The 22,124-nt window shown below is 41.5% G+C and overlaps 1 protein-coding gene across 3 annotated transcripts in view; it reads left to right on the top strand.

Moving 5' to 3' along the window:
* Positions 1-22,124, top strand: part of Lmbr1 (limb development membrane protein 1) — a 133,686-nt gene that overhangs the window by 15,702 nt on the left and 95,860 nt on the right. For 2 of the 3 annotated variants that reach the window (XM_050119922.1, XM_050119920.1), the window contains exons 2-4: positions 8,572-8,644; positions 10,898-10,937; positions 17,804-17,943. In XM_050119922.1, coding sequence (XP_049975879.1) covers positions 8,572-8,644; positions 10,898-10,937; positions 17,804-17,943 — 253 coding nt within the window. Of the gene's footprint in view, positions 1-8,571; positions 8,645-10,897; positions 10,938-17,803; positions 17,944-22,124 lie in introns of those variants that run through there. The other variant, XM_050119924.1, reaches the window with a different exon arrangement.

Raw genomic sequence — 22,124 nt, 5'->3', positions numbered from 1 at the left:
CTCCCCTCCCCTCCCATCAAGCGCATTTTGGGCTGCCCATATACTTCTGAGTATGGGGCCATTCACTGGAGAATGGTTAACCTTCTAGTAATGTAACCTTCAAGAATACCGTCTCTCCCCAGAAGCCTTTAACTCTCTGTAGCTCCTCAGCTAAGGGTAGAGGCTTGTGAACCCTTCCCACTCCATGCTGGGATCAAGTTCTTACACAGATCTTGTTCAGACAACCAAAGCTGCTGTGAATTCCTGAGTGCAGAGAACCTGTCATGTCCAGAAGACAGCTTTTCTCTGGTCCTCCCCAACTCCTTGGCTCTTGTAGTATTTCGGTTTCTTCTTCCACCAAACATATATTTTTCTACTGTCCTTGATTTTTTCACTGCAGCCCTGTGTCTGCTCTGGCCTCTGCTCTTCTGTTCCTCAGCCTGTCCTTGGCTTCACTGTCTTCCAGTCTTCTCGGGTCTCACTTTGTTTTGCATTTTCATAAGCCAGTACTTCTCTAGCCGTGTTCAAGGGCTTCCTGTGACTGGAGGTTAAACCTGGGGAAATGATAGAGCCTGTGAAGAACTTGTAGGTGCTTAGCCCAGGAGTCAGAGGAGCTAGCTGGTACAAGCTGAGGAAAAGGGAAGCCATCAGATAAGAAAGGATAATACTGACAGAGGTTGCTGTATGGAGGTCAAGGAACGTTAGGACCTGTAGTTTGGCTGTTGGGTCATCACTTCTACTGACACAGAGAAGGGGGCAGGTTGGAGGGGTGTAGGAAGAGAAGGGAAGAAGTGAGAATAGGGAGAAGGGAAAGAAACCAGAAGTCTGAAAGTATCTGGGCTACTAGGATCATCAGGTGGTTGATGTTTCTTGGGGGCTCTAGTTACATCGTCTCAGTATCAGAATCAAGCATCATGTTTTACATCATTGTCAGGCCTTGGGTGTCGGGATTCTAGCCTGGGTTTTCCTGGAACTTTAAAGGCCATTTAGTCTCACTTTGTTATTTGCTCTTGTTATATTTCTCTATTTTTATTTATTTGTCCTCTTCTTCCACTTTCCATATAGAATTTCAGTTTGATAAATTGTACCAAGGGAATGAAAGGAAACAAAGAGGTAATTTAGACAAACCTACTTAACCTAACAATGGAGCTGAAATATTTGTGCTCACCTTTCCCCTTTTCCTTCTTTAAAACTGAGGACAACATAATGGTCTGTTATTAGACAATAAGTAAATTCTAGTGTGTTCAGTGATGCTGGGGCATGCTTAGGAAGCACCAGCTGCAGGGGCAGTGGCGGTACACATCTTGTCAAGATGTCATGTGAGGAGGAGTTGTGGGACAAAGGATGCGAGATTCAGACATCCTAGAGTTGGCTTAGAAGCCAAGACAATAGTGATCCCAAGGGTCTGATGTAGGATGGATCTGGTATGCTCAGCTGAAGAGGACAGTAGGAGCCGAGAGCAGAGATGAGTGTAACTGCCCTCTTCCTCCTCTTTCCCTTCTCTCAGGCCTTCTCCTTTCTCTTTCTAGCTCTACCCAGAATCTATGTCAGCCAGGCTTTTGTTACCACTACAACTCTTGTCAAAGTTGCAGTAACTTCCATGGTACCTAACCCAGTTGTCAGCTGCACCGCCATCATTATTATGGTCTCCTCCTCTTCTCTTTTATCCCCTCTCCCATCATTTCCTGCCTCCTTATCCAGAAAGATTACTGTCAGTCCCTCAGCTTCGCAGTTATTTCAGCATTATTCCATTTCCTTCTTCTGTTTTTTGACTGCTGAATTATTCATTCTATCTTCTGTAGCTTTTCTCATCTTTGAAAAAAGCCTTCTGTCTTTGAATTCCTCTTCACAGTTCCTTTGTTCTGCTGCAGCACTAGGGAAGAACTCCAGTGCATTTCTTTCTGCTTGCACTTCTCTTTCCAGCTCTTCCTGGAATCCACTTTAGCTGGGCGTTTGTCTCCACTACTCCAGAAAAACAGTTCTTGTCAAGGTTGCAGTGACTTCCGTGGCACCAAATCCAGTTGTCAATCCCCTTTTCTCATCTTGCTTGGCCTGTCAGCAGTATTTGACACTGTTGCAAATTCCTTTTTCCTTCCTGTGGGTCAGGAGATGTGCAGGCCCTTGGTGCCCCACCCTTGCTAACTGCTTGTCTGGCAGCCTCTTCACTGATGCCAAACATCTGAGAGTTACACTTTGTTTTTAGACTTCTCTGCCTGCTTTTGCATCTTAGCCTTAGGACATTTTGTGTCATCTGATGATCATTTTTTATTTTTTAAGCTTGTAACCTAGCATTTCCTCTGAACAGTATATGTATGTATATATACAGACCTACTCACTCAGCTTTCCACCTTCATAGTGTATACCTCAAACTCAGCAGAACCTGGTCCTTCTTGGGATCATTCCTTTTGTAATCTTCCCCGACTCGGACTTGGCAACTCAGCCTTTCCAGTGTCTCAGGACTAGAACTTTGTGTTTATTTTTACGAGTCCTAGCAGGCCTGCTCTCAAAACACAACTCAGTCATTTCTTAATGCCTCACTCCACAGCTCTGAGTGATGTTTCTTCTCCATTGTCTTTTCTGGTCTCTGCTTCTGTCCTGGCAACAGGGGTGAGTTTCTCTACTAAATCTGATCCTGTCACTTCTCTGTTCACAATCTTACATGGATTTCTGTCTCCCCAGGGTCAGAGCCCACCTGTCAGTTACCATGTGTAAGTACCAGCACCTGGAACAAAGTCCTCTGTGCCCCGGATGCCTATTAATCCCCAGGTTTATCTCTTATTCTTCACTTTCGTTTGAACACACTGGAGCCATCTTGCCCCAGGCCCCCCGACATTATTATTGTCTTTGTATCACACACTGCTAGTCTTACTCTTTTTGTCCCATCATTCTTCCTCAGGTGACATCCTGGTGAGATGAGCTACCACTATTACTGTTTTCCAAGGCCCAGACTAGCCATCCTCAAACAGACTGTAATTTAGTTATGTTACCTAACAGATATTTAGTATCTAATAGATAATAGATAGTATCGTTATTTCTGTCTCTGGATTGTGTGTCACAAGGGTGCATCTTTGCTCACTAGTGTCCCCAGTGTTAGAATAGGTTCCTGGGTGTAGTAAGCCTCACAAATCAGCTCAGAAAGCCTCTGTCAACTACCCGAATGCAACTTTAACCTTATGGTTTATTGTGTTACTGCCTAGTTACTCCTCTTTCCTTGCTCTTGGAAGCCAAGACTGACTTCTACTGCATTGTAGACCATTATTTCTTTATGTTTCTTCATTGTTTGATTTTCCTTTTGACCCATTTTCTGTGCTTCGGAGGATTTCAAGATGAGGGTTAACTCCACTAGTGTCCTCTTGTTAGCCTGTGTTCCTAACAGCCTTCAAGCTTCCAAAACAGGCGTTAGGATTGTCTTTCATCACTCTCCCACATGTACTGAGTGCTATAGACACACCATACAACAGGGCTCACATGGGGGGTTTATTTGAAAAGGAGAAAGAAGGCAGAGAAGGGGACAGAGAGGGTATCAGAAAGTGGGGGGGGGCAGAGACCAGTCCCTAAGTACAAGAGTGGTGGAAGAGATGGGGGGGAGTGGGCAAGGCCCACCTTTTATAAGGGAACATAGAGAATATGCACAGTGGGTGCCCTTAGTGGCTGCAGCTGAGGCCCTTGGTGCCCCACCCTTGAGAGTTATACTTTGCTTTTAGACTTCTCTGCCTGCTTTTGCATCTTAGCCTTAGGACATTTTGTGTCATCTGATGATTATTTTTTATTTTTTAAGCTTGTAACCTAGCATTTCCTCTGAACAGTGTATGTATGTATATATACAGACCTACTCACTCAGCTTTCCACCTTCATAGTGTATACCTCAAACTCAGCAGAACCTGGTCCTTCTTGGGATCATTCCTTTTGTAATCTTCCCCGACTCGAACTTGGCAACTCAGCCTTTCCAGTGTCCTGTCAGGACCATAAGGGCAGACCAGTACAAATGGCTGAATATTTACGTTCCTCTGGGAAAAGGACCCTCTTGGGGGGACAGAAATTCCATTATAGAATATATATCTTGTTTATTAAATAACTTATTTATCAAACATATGACATCACTTATTTAAATTCTCTAGAAGCTTGGTATTGACCACTTGGCAAAGATGTAAGTACTTAGGTGTAAATCTCTAAGTCAGCTTTTGTTAATCTGAATAGACCTTTATAGCCTTAAATTTTTTTTATCATGATATAGGGTATATTCTAAATCAGAATTGAATCACATATAACTTTACATTTCTATCATCATACAGTTTATACCAACTCAAAATATTTGAGACTTGTTGCATTTCTTAGTCTAAAAGGAGATAAAATGAACAGAGGGTTCATTAGGACTAATAAGTATACTGTTTAACTTTAGTAAAAGATGGCTGCCAGCCATGTAGCTGCTTACATCATTATATGTCACCAGCTAAGATGGAGGAGAGCCACGTGGTTACTGTTTAAAACATGTTTTTCTAACCAATAGTTACATGCACTTATACACAGAATTGAATCCAAGTTACAGACACATACACACAAAATTAAACCCAGCTTACATTTACACATAAAGGGTTAAATAAAGTCACATGCATTCACACACAAATACACACACAAATACACACACATACACAATACTAAACAAGAGTTGGGTAAATAAAAAGAAAGGAAGAACCAATTGGTGTGTACTGAGTGTTAGGAAACTCCATCTAACCTGCATGTTGCCACAAACAGACAGGACATATAGAAAGGGACAGCAGACAGACACAAGCAGGTTTTGGAGCAAAGAAAAAGGAAGAAAGTGGAGATTTTTTTTCTCTGTTTCATGACTGCCTGGTCCAAAGGATACTGAGGCCAGATTTGATTTGAAAGGAGTAGTCAGTGGATCTTAAAAGCGAGGAGGTATATGACACAGTTCCCAAGGATGAGACAGATCCAGGGATTCAGGGAGAATCAGATTGAGTAGACACAAGCTGTTCAATATGTCATTATACAAGCACAGGGCCAAGGGCTCTGAACCCAAGAGAGACACAGTTGCCTGGTACCAGGACTTTGAGAAAAGGCAGAAGGCAAGGAGTGCACTGTGATCAAGAAATGAAGCTTCATATCCAGGGGAAGGTCAGAGGCAGGGAGCCCCTCCAAAGATCCAGTTGTTGATATTGAATAGATAGGCAAAGCTGTGGGTGAACAAGAAAGCAGATTTGTTACAAGTGGAAGGGAGTGGATCTGTGCAGGTGGAGCAGGCCGGTAGGCTCCTAGTGTGAAGTGGCTACCTCTGGCGGGCCCTGCCCGGTATGCCACTAAGCAAACTCGCCACACGCAACCGAGTTAGTGCAAGAGGTTTATTGGGAGGGGGAGAGTGAAAGCATGAAAGGCTGCGTCGGAGTGGGGACTTGAGAGAGGCAGACAGACAAGAGGAAGAGAAGCATGAGAGAAAAAAGGGGGCAAGGGAGGAAATTAGAGACAAAGAAAGGGGCTGGAGAGATGGCTCAGAAGTTAAGAGCACTGGCTGCTCTTCCAGAGGTCCTGAGTTCAATTCCCAGCAACCACATGGTGGCTCACAACCAACTATGAGATCTGTTGCCCTCTTCTGGCAGGAAGGCACGCATGCAGACAGAACATTGTATACATAATAAAAAAATTAATTAATTAAAAAAACATAAACTAGAGACAAAGGAGCAAAAGGCAAGAGATGAGGCAAAGAGAATGAACTCTGCCTCGCGGGCACTTTTAAAGGGTGCACATGTCACATAGCTGATGGCTGAAAGGTACCTAGTGACATGTAACTACTTTGGCAGCAGAGGCAGGCTGTTGCTGTGGAAAATAATATTGGAATTTGTAAATGAAAGAAGCAGAGTTATACATATAAAACCCCAGTTTTTTTCTCTATTTGAGAGAGTTCACTTAATGAAAAGGGGCAAATGTAGCTTAATAGAATTTATAATTAGCAGCAACTGAGTAGGGGAACAGGAAGAGAGAACAGAGAGAGGGTTTGAAAATGGGGAGCTCCCTCCCAGCTATCAGATCACTGGCAGAATGTTGTAAAGGTCCTGTAAAATACTGGGATATAGGGTGCTGGGAAGCAGCCATTTGCATTAATATTTAAGGGGTATTTGGGCCAGATATGACAAAAGTTTGAGGTTTTCTAAAGGCATTCCACGGAGATATAGTGGAAGACATAGTTCCCATGAGTGAGGTAGAGAAGTAAGATCCAAGGGTCTACAATTCCTACCTTTCCAGGAAACCAGAGAGGATTGGATTTGAGGAGGCACAGGGGCCATGTGTGCTGTGTTCCAAGAGATGTGATTGCCTGATATCAGGGCTTGTTGAAGAGGCGAGAAACCATGGTCAAGAGACGAATACTCACTTATGGGGAATGGCCAGAGAAGGGGGCTTACCATTCATGCCAGTGTTCAGTGGAGGGACCATGGCAGCCCTTAGGTGGAGAAGTGAGGCTGTCATATGTGGACTGGGTTCCAGGGTCCTGGCGAGCCTCAGACTGCTGCTGGGCAAGAGGAAGTGCCAGGAGAGCCTGCCAGTGTCACAGCACTAATGTTATAATTTATTTAAAAATTGTGGGAAGGAGTCATGCCGTGCAGCAGGGCTCACGTGGGAGGTTTATTGGAAGAGGATAGAGAAGGGGGCAGAGAAGTGGACAGAGAGGGAAGCAGACACTGGTCCCTGAGGGCAAGAGTGGTGGAAGAGAAAGAGACAGAGGTGGGCAAGGCCTGCATTTTATAAGGGAACATAGCAAGTGTGCACAGGTGGTATTCTTGGTAGCTGCAGCTGAGGATGTAGTATCCTGTCAGTACTCTAAGGGCAGACCAATAGGGATGCCTGGATTCTCACTAACACTGAGAATACTGACACTCAGTTGGTAGTGCCCCTCTCCATTTTCATTGCTGTGTTCTAAGTGGTGTCATTACAGAGGTGACAACCACCCAGGTCCAAAGTCTTTGTTATCATATCCCATCAACTTATCCTGAGAGGTCCATGCTCAGGGTACCCCCTTGATTTCAACACTCTGGAAGTCTTCATATTTTCCCACATGCTCCATAAGCTTGACTGAGGCTTTATTTTTAGTATTTGGTCTTGATGGATATCCTGTTTCTTGACCTTCCCTGTTTACCCTTTTGTCACCCCAGCTCTGATAAAAGGAATGCAATGTAAGCATAATGGTCCTAATAAAAATGGGCAAAAGACATTTCTTAAAAGCAGACATACAAATGGACAACAGGTGTAAGAAAATGTATTTAGCATCCTTTGCCATAGAGAATGGAAAGAAAGACTCACCTCACACCTGTTGGAATGGCTGTTTCCAAAGAGCAAGAGGGAAGTGCTGTTGAGGATTTGGAAATGGAAAAAAAAGGAAGCCTTGGGCATCACTGGCACCAGAACAACATGGTGTGCTTTCCAGAATGCAGAGCAAAATTTCCAAGTCTTCCATTATGGATTCACATTCAAAAGAAATGCATTGGTTTATGAGAGACACTGCTCAGGGCTCTTCACCATGTCAGGCTACAGAGACGATGGATGGTGTGTGTCTGTAGGTGAATGGGCAAAGGAAATGTGGGAACCCTTACATGTACCGTTTAGCCTGAAGGAAACTGTGCCATTTGTGACAGCAGGGGATTATCTGGGGATATTCTGCCAAGTGAAGTCTGTGCATATAGAAAAACAGGTACCAAATAATTTCATTTGTACATGGGATCTAAACAATTTGAGCTCATAGACATAGAGAGTAGAATAATAGTTCAGGGACCAGAAAGGGAACTGCCATGTTGAGGTGTGGCCAGTGGATGCCAAAGTTCCTAAGAGTGAGCTTATTAGGTCTGCTGTGTGACGTAGTGATGTGGTGAAGAACAGTGCACTGTATGTTAAAAACCCTGAGTTCTAATCAGTGTAGATGGTAAGCCTACAAGCCCCTCCCTCCATTAGCACAGTGGGGGAGGGCACTGCTATGCATGGGTAGCAGAACCTCAGGTCATATTACTACCATACAGTTTTTATTAGGCAAAGTGAATGGAATTTATCTTTAAGAATTAAACCACAGCTGAATAAAGAATTTTAATTTTGATACGTGGTGTATTTATTGATCAGTTATTTTTATCTACATCGAGCTGTAATGCTTCTTTTATGTTAAAGCTTCATGTGATTGTCAGGTTGTGTTACCAACACATCCTTTGCATATTATTGAAGCTCTTAGCATGCCTTGCTCTTCAGGAGGCCGATGTGTGTTCATTGATTTCAGTTTTCAGAATTGTTGATGATGGTTTGGCTTTTTACATTTCCACATGACTTTGAAAAACATTTGATCAAGTTATGAAAAGAGAAACTTCCCAGTGGGCTTTCTCAAAAAATAGTACTAAACTAGAATACTGCAGATCTTCAGAATTTACCAGTTCACATACATTAATATTTTTAATTAAAACATTACATTTGTGAAATGTCCAAAAGTTTCACTTTTCATTAATTTGATCCTTCATTTTCTTTAGATACCAAAGATTAAACCTTTTTTTAAAAAATAAAAATGACAGGCAAAAAATGTAAGTGACCTGTTAAATTTCATTTCAGATATGTTTTCTTCTTTTTGCCGTCCTCTACATCGTTTCCTACTTCATCATTACAAGATACAAGAGAAAATCAGGCAAGTAGAAACGTTTTGTTACAGCTTTCATCAGAGCTGGATATGTGGAGTGGTACATGGGCTCCACCCACACACTGCAGTTTAGCCATGCTGAATATGCTGGTGACTGAAGTAAACAGTTGCCTGGTACTAAGAACACTAAAAATAACCCCTAGGGAACCTGACTATGTTCAGAGTCACCTTACTAGACCAGCGTCCTTGCTTATCACAATTCTCATGTCCAGCTAAGAATAGTGTTGGCTATTTACTACTTGGGAAATCCAGAGTTTATGAGGGTGTTTGGTTCCTTGTGGCTGATTCTAATTGAACATCCTATTCACCCCAGCCCCCTTCATTTTCTCACTATAGAATTGTCTCATCGTTTCTTTCTGCCTCTCTGTCTCTCTTTTAAGATAGATGTGCTTTCTTATTTACTCTTTTTGTGCTACGGGTTTTACCTGCATGTGTATTTGTGCACTGTATTCATGCCTCATGTCTGCAGAGGCCAGAAGAGGGTGTTGGATCCCCAGGAGCTAGAGTTACAGATAGCTATGAGCCTCCATATAATTGCTGAGAATCAAACCTGGGTCCTCTGCAAGACCAGCAAGTGCTCTTAACTGTTGAGCCATCTCTCCAGACCCTGTTTTCCTTTTCCAAAGCAGTGTAGAATTTACAATATCAGTAATTGTACTGATTTCTTAATCATATAGCATCCTTGTATTAATTTCATTTTGTCCTGAGTTAATCGTTTTTGTGTTTTTCATGTCTTTATTATTTTTTAATAGACTGATCAATCCACATATTTTTGGGCAGAGTTTTATATGTTTTCTAGCATATGCCTTATTGCCTTTTGCTAATTCTCAGCTTTTTTTTTAAAAACATAATATTTTCTACCTGTGGTGCTGGGCTGATGGTTGAAGATGTATGATGCTTAAAGGTCTCATGTAGTAAAGATTCTTTGATGAAAATATTACCAGCTTAAAACTTATCAAACAGCAGTATGTTGCAGTATGCTGTTTTAGAGTCATCCCCTGGCTCTGTGACTGTTTGGAAATGTTCTTTGGATCATGTAATCTGCCAAAAATTTGAATATCTGCAGATTCAAGATAGTGCCTCCGTTGTTTTAAAGATACTTGGTCACATGGCTTCAAAGATTACACACATAGGAGAAAGGAGAGGATTTGAGTAAAAAACATAAATGCATTGTTTAAGGGGAAATTAAGGGTGATGCACAGGAATACTTTAGACTTAGAAGATCTTAACACAGTAGTTTCGGAGATCGAGAAAGACTGTAGACCTTGATGGTGGAATAGAATGGGCATGTATAAGGAGGTAGTTAACCTTTTCTCTAGACTTGGTGATGAGTTAAGTGTAGGAGTGTCAGGATAAAAATTAATCGTGGGTGTGATTTTGTGGTGCCTTTGACTGTGGTTATTTTGGGAACTCTGTAATTCATGATAGACACTACAAAGAATGGCCAAAACTCACAACTGACACTGAGGCAAGTGAGCTCCCAGAGGTTCAGAGATCCAAGGAGAGCCTTTCAGAACATGAGACAGATGAGGAGCTAGAAGGACTGGGAGGGTTTTGCAATATTTGTGTTCTTAGGCAGTCTCTTTGGCTGGTAAGTTTATGATCAAGGACAAAAGAGATGGTGACTGAGGGACCTGAGAGAGGAAGAGGGGAACGGAAGGTATCCTAATGAAGTCTGCCTGGTATTTAAACAAATACAGAAAATGATATTTTTTTTCTGTTTGTAACTTGGACAGTGCTTTCAAATTGTTGAGGTGATGCTATCTAAGGTAGTTTAGAATAGTTTAAGAAAGTATTAGCATTTCATTTATTAATGAAAATTTGAATTTAAGAAAAGTGTGAGTTCTATGAATATGACATTTTGTAATAGAGATGTCTATTGGCTGTTTATCTTGACATTGTGTGCATGTGTTTCACAATCATCCTGTGGTTCTAAGTTTTATTTTTTGAGACTGTGTGTTTGTAAGATTTTAATTTACAAACAGTTAGTCAACATTTGTGTCAGTTACTCAACATTTTTCAAAAAAGGGTCACAACTCACTTTTTAGTTATGCCCACTTAACATGTTATAGCGAAATTTATATTTGGGTCTTTGTTGAAGTTTACAAAATGCTCTTTGAAAGACTTTCATTTAGTAGTTGTATTTTTTTAAGCTTTCTATTTTTGGTACTTTTTAAAGATAAATTCATAAAATACTTTGAAGATAAAATAGTAACACTATATAAACATTTTTTTTTGCAGACGAACAAGAAGATGAGGATGCTGTAGTCAACAGGATATCGTATGTATTTGTGTGTTAGGTTTGCTATTGCTGTGAAGAGACACCATGACCACAGTAACTCTTATAAATAAAAACATTTAAGTGAGGTGGCTCGCTTACAGTTTCAGAGGTTCAATACATTATCATCAGGATGGGGATCATGACGGCATCAGGCAGATGTGGTACTGGAGCTGAGAATCCTACATCTTGACTCAGAGGCAGCAGGAGGTCGACCTCAAAGCCCGCCCTTGCACTGACAGACTTTTTCCAGCAAGTCCACACCTCCTAACAGTGACACTCCCTTTGGGGGCCACTTTCTTTCAAACCACCATAGTATTCCAAAATTTAATTGTTCTGTTTATAGATTTGAAGTTAGAGTCTAAAGGAAATAATTGCTTAAAGTACTAATCCTTATTAATGATATTCTTAAAAAGCACCTGTAAGCAAATACACATGGTTACTTTAGAACTGATTGTTTCCTGCTAAAATGTGTTTATTCCAGCTGAGTGTGGTACATGCCTGTAATTCTAATAATGGTAAGGGGGAGGTGGGATGATCAGGAGTGCAAGGCTAGCCTCAGCTACATAGTAAGTAAGGGCAGCCTAGGCTACATGAGATCATATTTTAAGTGCTTATTTAAAGAAATGGCAGATTTCATCTTCAGGAGATTTTTTTTTAATAAGGAAAAGAGTTTAAAGGTAGAATGGTTGTTTAGGAAAAACCTAGTTTGGTATAGTGGGCACAGGCTTGTAGTCTTAGCATTCTAGTGGTGGAGGCAGGAGGATTGAGAGTCTGAGGACAGCCTGGGCCACACAGCAAGACTCTGAGAAAAAGGGAAAACTGTCAAACTACCAGCCATTTGTGTCCTGAGCAGACTCTCTGAAGCAAGCAGCAGGTAGACTTTTTGTTCCACTTGCCTGCGGAGAGCAGAAAGGGGTCTGATTGCTTTGTAGGTTCCTTATGTATGTGGAGGAGATATTATAGAAATGTACTTTAAATTTTGAAGTATCAAATTGAATGGGAAACAGTTAAGTTCTTTCTATTTGATTTTGCCTATTTAATGTGAAATCTGGGCCTGAAGAGATGACTTAGTGGTTAAGAGAACTGACTGCTCTTGTAGAGGACATGGGTTTGGGTCCTGCCACCCACATGGTGGCCTCACAACCATCCCTAACTCCAGTTTCAGGGAACCCAAAGGGTGGCAAGATCTCCGTGAGAGTGTCAGTGTCACCACAGATAAAGAGGGTGTCCATGCCAAAGGGAGGAGCCTGCCAAGGGTGTTTGAGCTGACTTGGGGAAGGAGGATGTTTTGAGTGTCAGGACCATTCAGTCCAGAATGGGGAGCTACCCAGACAGGAAGGTATGTGTCTGTATAGAATTGGGATCAGTATGGTAGAAAATTGGTTCCTTGTAATGGTGGGGAGGCTTAATTAAATTCAATAGGAACCAAAAATTAAGGGAAAAAGGAGAAAACAGAAATGACCACTGAGTTGTTGGTTTGGAGTTGGGGTTGTACCATTGTGAACACATGGTTTTCAACACCTACCAGATGTAGAACTGTAGTAAAGAAGTGAGTGTGGCCATGTTTTTGTACATACAGAGTGCACATTGTATGTCTCTGCTTTGCCTCCTGAGGATGTCTCCCAGTAGCAGGAATTCCAAATAATGCCCAGGCCATGTTTAAGTAGAATTTCCTACTCGGTAGAGCCAGAATTCCTTGAAGGAGGATTATAGAAGGGCTGGATAGGGAAAGGCCAAGTCTAATTTTATGTTTGTACAGAGTATAACAATGTAAGAATTAGCTGGGCAGTGATGGCACATGCCTTTAATCCCAGCACTTGGGAGGCAGAGGTAAACTGATCTCTCTACAGAGCAAGTGCCAGGACAGGCTTAAAAAAAAAAAAGAAAGTAAGTAAGAAAAGTAAGAATTATTGGGATATTTTAAGGAAATAGTCCTTAAGGGTTCTCACACCAGTTGGGGACAATTTAAACATCAAAATAAATAGTTATTGTACTGGATTTGAAGTCACTGCATAACTGCATATAGTAGGACAATCTTTGCCCATCCTGACAGAAACCAGTAGATTGGATGTTTGATAAGAACAGACAGGTTTTTCTTGTAGTTTCAAACTTAGATTTCCACAAAATACTGACTGAAAGGAAGAGTATCCTGGTAGTCACTACCTTGACCTAGGGCCAAGAAGTCAGGGTCAGTGGAGAGACAGCAACTCCAAGTCATCTGAGACTTGCAGGGAAAAGAATTAGAGAGCAGCAGCTTGCAATAGTCTTTCACCTGTCTAAGGCTGATGTCCTCATTTCCCTGTTCAGCCTGTCTTCTGCACATCACGAGACACCAGCCTCTCAGTTGCCTTTGACTCCTCTCTCCAGCTTCTTGTTAGGAGCCGTGTTGGTTCTGTGTTCAGAGCCTGACTTGTCTTATCATTGCCACTTCAGTTTTCCTTACTTGCTTATTTTCTGTAGTGCCCATCACCTTAATATACTGTGCAGTTACCCAGTTAGTATTTTATTGTCTTTTTTTTTTTTGTCTGATGCTCTCATAGCGTTAAGTGATGGTTCATATAGAAGCCCTGTGAAGGCAAAACATGTCTTGTTTACTGTTTTAACATGTCAGGTACAGTGCTGACTCAGAATCAAGTGTTTGTTAATATCTATTTAGTGAGTGAGCTTTGCCAAGAGATTCCTGGGTTAGTCTGTGGTGTGTGTGGTTGCTTGTGAGTGATCCTGATGGTAATATGTTCTGAAGTTCCACTGGTTGAGAGCCATTGGCCAGAGTGAGCACTTGGGGCCCAAGTTCACAAAACATGCCTTTATTAATTAGCCAGATAAAGGCTGAGACAGTTACTTTTATCATCACTGTGACAAAACACTAGCTACTGAAGGAGGAAAGGTTTATTTTTATGCAGTTGAACAGTCCACAGTGTATGTCAGTTTTTTGTTACCTGCAGATGGACCAGAGAACAGAGCAAACATACAGGCTGGAAACAGCGATGGGTGAAACCTAGTGACCTATTTTTGCCAGCCAGGCCCTACTTCATGGAGATATATAGCAGTTTTTAAGTGGTGCCACAAAGCATAAACCTGTGGGGACATTTCAGATTCAAACCAAAAACACTTAGGATGACATGTTGGTGCATTTCATAGAGTGTGCAGATAAAAAGGAGGGAATGCTGAAAAAGTAGAATTTCAAGAAGGAAGTACTTATCCGCTTGAAATATACAAGGTTCAACATTTGAGGTCCTGCCTCATTTGCTACCTGGAAGTGTGTGTGGCAGACTTGTTGAAATGATTTACTGTGGCCTGTAGATGATGGCATTCTGAGCCACTGGTAACATTTAGCATCCAAGTAAGTTCACACACCCTCTTGTTTAAGGAGATAGTCACAAATGACATATTCAAGAAAATATTTTTGTTTTACTACTACCATAATCATAGAAGGTGTAATATTCTGGATGTAGAATCTTTTTTTACTACTGCATTTTAGAAGGTGACATTTCTGAAAGGGTGTGTTTTATGATTGCACCAGCCATGTCTCTACTATACTTTTCCAATTCAGGACCTTATTTTAAAGACTCTTTGTCAGTTTTAACTCTACATGAACCTTTTATGAGTAACTTGTAAACAGTAAAAGTAGTTTTCTGCTTTCTGGGTAGGTTTGTCACAGTAACGATGTGTGAAGTGGAGGCTCCATAGCTGTTGAAAAGCAGCATTATAGTGTTGGAGACATATATACGGGATTTTCTGGGCCACTTGTGACCTGATGATTTATCTCTTTGTCTCATAAGTGAACTCCTTTTGCAGGTCATGTGTTCTAGAATTGGATTTGGAAGTTATGTTAGCCTAGTATGTGGTCAGTGTTATGGTGGGTAAGAGGAAAGAAGAGCTGATTTTACTGAGAAGAGCAAGAAGATAGGAATTGAGGGACACATGACAAGCAAGTGGCATTTGAGGTCTGTTTTGCTATTCAGGTACATCTGCCATGTGGAGTGTTGTATGGGCACCCAAGAGAAAGCGAGCGACCTGTGGTACTGTTGTCCTTTTGGGGATCCTACTCCAAGGCTGACTTCAGGGTATAAAAAAATCCATGAAGGTGGCAAGGGCTAGACTTTTCTATCTGAGGGAATAAATAAGGAAACACACACTTTCTAATGGTAACTTTTTCTTTTATTTCATCTTGAAAAATCTCTGAAAATCTCTCTGTCTCCACACACCTACCTCTCTTTACATACAGCGACATACCACTTCTCTCTGTCTCGTGCGTCTCTCTCCAGTCCTTCTTCATCACACTTCCCTCCTACTTCTCCCCACCTGTCTCCTGTTCTCCAAAACCTCTGAACAATTAGGAGTCACATCTTCAGGGTCACAATACTACTTGAGTAAACAATCTAAGAAACAGAGCCAAACTGATCATACAGTTTTTCTCAGGCGAGGGAGGTCATGCTGACCGGCTAGTGTGTAAAGTAAACAGGGTTCCCAGACAGAAAGTGACATTGAAATTCAGGACTTAAACAATAAACAGTTAGTTGACTGAGCCTTGAGGTTGGGAGTATTTGCAGAAAATCAATTGCTGAGAAAGTTATGTCTACTAAAGTCATAAATCAGCAATAAACACCTGGGAAATTGACCTTGTATATTTGTCTGTAGGGGCAGTCATATATTCATCTCCAGGGAAACTAGTTTGTTTTGAATTTGTAAAACTAGCTGTCTTAGTGACTGAGAATACTATTATTTTCTTTTGTCAGTCTGAGTAATAAAAAATATCCTAGTATTATTTCTATTCATCAGAATTATGCAGTTGAGCAGAAATTATCCTCCTGACCATCTACAACTATATGTGTGCCCAGTATATAGAATATAGTATATTTTCACAAGATTAACACACAAGCAGTGGGAATAATACCCATAGCTGTTTTTTGTGGCACATGAGACAATTATAGACAGAAATAGTTGTCTTCAGCCAGTGACCCCACAGCCTTTCCAAGTGGGGCTCCTCATCAGAGTCACTCATGTGGTAGATTGGTCTGTTGAACACTAGTTGTCACCTTCTGTATACTCCCATGGCCTCCAGCACTGTGGGCAGAGACCTGGAAACCACACAATCCATTGAGGGTTAGAAAACAGTTGGGGAATAAGTGTAAACTGAAATGTGCCCTGCTGAGGGGCTCATAGAATTGGGAGAGCTGTGCAGGCCCTGGGGTGGTGAGTATTTGGATTTGATCTTGACGGGAATGATACTAATCAGGGTGATGGTGTCCTCACTGGGCTGGATCTGGCCATTCACTCCAGATGAGCAACTTTTCTGAGTACTTTTTCAGGAAACATACTCTTCATTTTTTTGGATTAATTCATGATGCTTCTGAGTTGAGTTTTGTTTGGAGTGTTCCATTGAGCTACATTATATAGTTGGCCTTTGATTTACTGAACCCAGGGTTTATAGGTACTTGTAGCTGTGTAGGCAGTCATTTCTGTTGTATGCTACAGGATGGCACTGAATGCAAGGTTACTCATGGTGGAACATTTATTATGACTTTCTTTGTTTGCTGTTTTCAAGACAGTTTCTCTATGTAGTCCTGGCAGTCCTGGCAGTCCTGGAACTCGCTCTGTAGACCAGGCTGGCCTCAAACTCAGATATCTACTTGCCTCTGCCTCCTGAATGCTGGGATTAAAAGTATGTGCCAACATGGATCTTATTACTATGACATTTAAAAAAATTCTCACATTTATTTTCACATTCTTTCAATATTAGCTCCAGTGTTATGGATACTCAAGTTCTATCTTTAGTGCTAATTAAGTTTTCTTTGCTATTACTGCTGCTATGTCTGCTGCCTGCCTGGTTTCCTCCTCCCTTCCACCTTCCCATTTCTCCCCTCCATTCCTCTTTCCCTTCCTTCTTACCTCCCTCTTTCCCCTCCTTCCTTCCTTCCTTCCTTCCTTCCTTCCTTCCTTCCTTCCTTCCTTCCTTCCTTCCTTCCTTCCTTCCTTCCTTCTCCCCCTCTCCTTCTTTTCTGAGACAGGGTCTCACTATGTTGACCTGGCTGACCTGGAACTCTCTATGTAGTCTAGGCTGGCTTTAACTCACAGAAATCTACCTTCCTTTGTCTTGCTATTTATTTTTTTAAAATCTTTTTTTCAAAATTAGATGTTATAAAAATTTAAAGCTTTTCAGAAATGTGTAACTGGGAAGTGAAAGCCCATTGTGATTTAACTCTGTCCTTTGGGTTGTTATAAATAATGATGGATTTTGGAACAACACATTTCCTGATATTATGTAAGCATTTCTTGGTGTGAATAGAGAGCCTGCTTTGTATTTATTGTTAGCGTTTTTCTTCAGTTTGTTTTGTTGAATTAATTTATTTAGATCCTAATTTTTACATATTGAAGCTGTATTATTTAGGAAGTATTGAAGTAGTGTTTGAAATATTGATTAGTGTTATTTACTACTCTCTGCTATTTACTACTCTAATTTAACTTTGTTTAAATCACATATCAGGGGCTGGTGAGATGGGTGTGTGTCAAGGTACTTTCTTTGTAAACCTGGAGACCTGAGTTTAATATTGGAATCTGTGTAAAGGTAGAAGGAGAAAACAGACTCCACATAGTTGTCCTCTGACCTTGCGTGCATGCCCCTGCATAGCACGCACTCTCACAACACACAAACAACAATAATGCAGTTTCTTAAATTTGTGCAGTAGTCTCTTCAGTATATAGATCTCTTTATGGATTTCACCTGGCTGCACTTTCTAGCCCCATACGCATGCCATTTGTCCTTCAGCTGCATATCTGTAGTGGGAATCTTAGTAACACACTGGTGTTGCTCTCATGCTCACTCTTTCCAGACCCCTAGTGATGATGTCTCTTCTCTCTTGCAGGTTGTTTCTGAGCACCTTCACTCTAGCGGTTTCAGCTGGAGCTGTTTTGCTTTTACCCTTCTCAATCATCAGCAATGAAATCCTGCTTGCTTTTCCTCAAAACTACTATATTCAGTGGCTAAATGGCTCCTTGATCCATGGTTTGTATATATTACTTAATACATGACTCATGTGTGAATTTTTAACTACACTGTAAGTTACAGGTTTTTCTTAGTTTCCTTCACAGTTTGTAACTTCTTCCAGTAAACTATTGTCTTGTGAGGGTTTCTATTGCTGTGATAAAACACCATGACCAAAAGCAACTTGGGGAGGAAAGGATTTATTTCAGATCACTGTAGCACCAGTTCTCATTGGTCTTAATAATAAAAACCCAGAGTCAGATATAGGGATTAATGCTGAAGATCAGAGAAGCATAGCGGCCAGACACTAGAGAGTTCTTCTAATCCTACTAGTGCTGAGACTGAAGGGGCGATCCTGTCCCCAGAGTGTCTCCTCAGACTTTGTCCTCTGACTGTAGGGGCCATCCTCAGACTGCAACTGTTTCCTGTCTCCTTCTACTTACATTCCTCTCTCCGCCCAGCCATACCACTCCCAGCTCCACCTTCCTAGCGCTGGGGTTAAAGGTGTGTGCCACCACTGCCTGGCCTCTAGTGGCTTAGCTTAGCACTCTGATCTTCAGGCAGGCTTTATTTGTTAAAACACAACAAAATATCACTACAGAGTACAGTTCAACATCAGAGTTCATCACTGAGGGAAGTCACGACAGGAACCTGGAGGCAGAAGCTAATGTAGAGGCCATGGAGGAATTCTGCTTATTGGCTTGCTTTTCAAAGCATGTTCAGTCTGCTCCAGGGCCACCTGCCTAGCTGTGTCACTGTGCCCATTGGACTGGATCTACCTATGTCAATCACTAATCAAGAAAATTCCCGATAGACTTGCCTACAGGCCAATCTTATGGAGGAATTTCCTTAATTAATATTCCCTCTTCCTTTGCATGACTGGGGCAGACTGAGGGGCCACTGGCAGTGGCACCAGAATTTATCCCTGCTGCATGTACTGGCTTTTTGGGATCATATTCTCTTTGAACATATACCTTGCTCAGCCTAGATATAGTAGTGAGGGCCTTGACTTTCCACAAGGCAATGTGCCTTTCCCTCTCTGACGATTAGATGGGGGTGGAGTGGGAGGGTGTGTGGAGGGAATGAGAGGAGAGGAGGGAGTGGGAACTTGGATTGATATTTTTTTTAAAAAAATCTAATAAATTAAAAAAATTCCCTCTTCCTACATATGTTTATGTCATGTTGACAAAAAAAAATTAACCAGTACAATTATTGAAGTCCTCTGTGAAGTCAGAAACTAGCTTTTACCTAACATTACTAGTTGTAGTTACTATTTTCCTTTACTTAACTAAGAAGCAGTTCTTATACTTACTGTAAGTTTTGAATTGGTATGTGTGTCTGTTTTGAAATAGTGTCTCACACTATAACCTCAGGTGGTCTAGAGTTTGCTTGTAGGCCTTGAACTCATGGTAGTTCTCCCATTTCAGCCTTTCAAGTGTTGGGATTAGAGACGTGAGCTACTAGCCTGAATATTTACTTGATTTTGGTTCATTTAAATATTGTAGGCAAAGACTTTTTGGTTCATCTGGTTATGTCAGAGAACCTCAATCTCCACTGAAGACCTGATAGAGCAGAGACTGCAGTTGTTATTTTGTTTTCTTAGTCGTTTTAAAACATGACACAATATAAACAAGGTCTGCTGGTTAAAATTTTAATGTGATTTAAAAAGTAATAGTGGTATCTGGGTATGGTGGCATGTACCTTTAATCCCAGCACCGGAAGGCAGAGGCATGAAGCTCTCTATGAGTTTCAGGTCATCAAGGACTAGATAGTGAGATCATGTCTCCGTCTCCCTCTTTCTGACTCTCCCTCTGACACACACATGCTCGCACATGCACACTTGAAGTGAGGTAGACCTGCCGTGCAATTTTGGGCAGGACACTATGTTGTCTTGTCCTCAGATCACTACTCTTTTAAGTAGAATAGTAAATGCACCTTGCACACTTGTTTTTAGGAATATATCTAATAGAAAAATATGCCTTTAATAGGCACTTAGTATGTGATAGTTGTTGTATGAATTTAGTATGTATGCACTAACTATTCTCTCTGCTAGGACAGTTCTTTATGGTTTCTATTAGATTAGATTATGACTTTAGGGTGCTTGAATAGCTTTCTTACTCTTCCTGTCCATACCATTCTTATTTTCTTAGTGTTGATGTTGTGGCTAGTGTTGTTAATTATGGTATTATTACTGTCAAACAATTTTATTATGTTTATATAATTTGATAGTTATATGGATGGTTAGATACATTGTTTATGAACACTGAAGGTATGTAAAATTAGGACACCTCACTGTGAGTTTTTTTTGTGAACACAAATCTCACTTATTCCAGTGAAGATGTTTTATAATAGTGAAGAGAGTCTATGAAACCATATCTTTTTTATTGTTTTGCTATTTTTTTTTGAAATTTTTATTACTTAAAAAATACCAATCCATGTGAATGTTTTAATAAGCTCCTGCAGGGTTGCATAACCATAAAAAGATATATGCACATATGGATATTCTAAAACGGGACATTGTCAAGTCTACCAAATCCTTTGGTATCGTCTGTATATTTCCATTATGGTTTGAATATGAAATATCAAACTCATGTTTCTGTTTTGTTTTTATTAAAACTGGGGGACCCATAAAAAAATACCAATCCAAATTCCCATCCCCTCCCCTCCTCCCAGTTCCCTCCCTCTCCCTCCACAGACCCTCCCATCCCACCCCTCCAACCCTAAGGGAGTGCCATGCACCCCACCCTGTGGAAAGTCCAAGGCCCTCCCTACTACGTCTAGGTTGAGCAAGGTTTACATCCATAGGAAATAGGATCCCAAGAAGCTGGTACATGCAGTAGAGACACATCCCAGTGTCACTATCAGTGGCCCCTCAGTCTGCCCCAGCTGTCAACCCCCTTCAGAGGGGCTTGGTTGTTCCCATGCTCGTTCACTCCCAGTCCAGTTGGAGTTGGTGAGCTACCATTAGCTCAGGCAAACTGTCTCAGTGGATGAACCCCTCATGGTCTTGAATTCCTTGCTCATACTCTCACTCCTTCCACTCTTCAACTGGATCTTGGGAGCTCAGTCCAGTGCTCCAATGTGGGTCATTGCCTCTGTTCCCATCTGTTGTTGGATGAAGGTTCTATGGTGATATTTAAGATAATCATCAGTCTGACTATAGGGTAAGGTCAGTTCAGACACCCTCTCCTCTATTGCTTAGGGTCTTAGCTGGGGTCACCCCTGCGGGTTCTTGGGCATTTTTCTAGGGCCAGGTTTCTTGCTAACTCCATAATGGCTCCCTCAATCAAGATATCTCTTTCCTTGCTCTCATATCTGTCCTTCCTCCATCTCGACTATCCCATTTCCTCAAGTTCTTCTCAACACCTTTCTCCTTTACTTTCTACTCCCTGCCCCCCCACTCCCAAATTTTTGTCTGATTCCAATTTCCAGGTGGGTCTATATATGTTTTTCTTTGGGTTCAACTTATTACTTAGTGAAACCATGTCTTGAAGAATAGTCAGTGACAAATATTTACTTTTTTTTTGTTTTTTTTTGTTTTTTTGAGATAGACTTGGCCTGTTCTAGAACTCTCTCTATAGACCAGACTGGCCTCAAACTCAGAGATCTACCTGTCTCTGCCTCCTAAGTGCTAAGATTAAAGACATGCACTGCCACCACCACCACCTTTGGGCTGTATTTACTATTTCTTAAGATAAAAGATTTCAGATTTTTTTCTTCTAATTTAGGAGCCTTCTTTTCAGTTAATGGTAAATGTCTTTAACAAAAAATTGACTGGCTTGCCATTTGACTTAGAGAAGGTTGTATCCAAGGTGCCTGGTTTTATTATATTATTTCCCCTTATAATATTTTGGAGGCAGAGTCACTCTTCCATCTAGGCTGCTTGCAGTAATGCTGGCTGCTGTAAGGCTCTACCACCTTGGCCATGAAATAGAGCTTACTTTTCAGTCGCTGTTGTGATGTTTGTGTTGAAGCCTCCAGAGAGCGGTAGTGAGTCTGAAGCGATCATCAAGATCATGTGTTTGCTGTGAACCAGCTGTTATAATTTATTTAAAAAAAAAAACAAACAGCACCAAGAGAGAGAAGGGGGCAGAGAGGAGAGGGCAGAGAAGGGAGCGGGGGGGGGGGGGGGGGGGGGGGGGGGGGGGGGGGCGGGGGGGGGGGGGGGGGGGGGGGGGGGGGGGGGGGGGGGGGGGGGGGGG

The sequence above is a fragment of the Alexandromys fortis genome, unplaced genomic scaffold, assembly GCF_014885135.2.
Source record: "Alexandromys fortis isolate MF-2015 unplaced genomic scaffold, M_Fortis_MF-2015_v1.1 scaffold_177, whole genome shotgun sequence".
Lineage (NCBI taxonomy): Eukaryota > Metazoa > Chordata > Mammalia > Rodentia > Cricetidae > Alexandromys > Alexandromys fortis.
The sequence above is the reverse complement of the archived record's forward strand: the minus strand, read 5'-3'. Positions and strand labels throughout refer to the sequence as shown.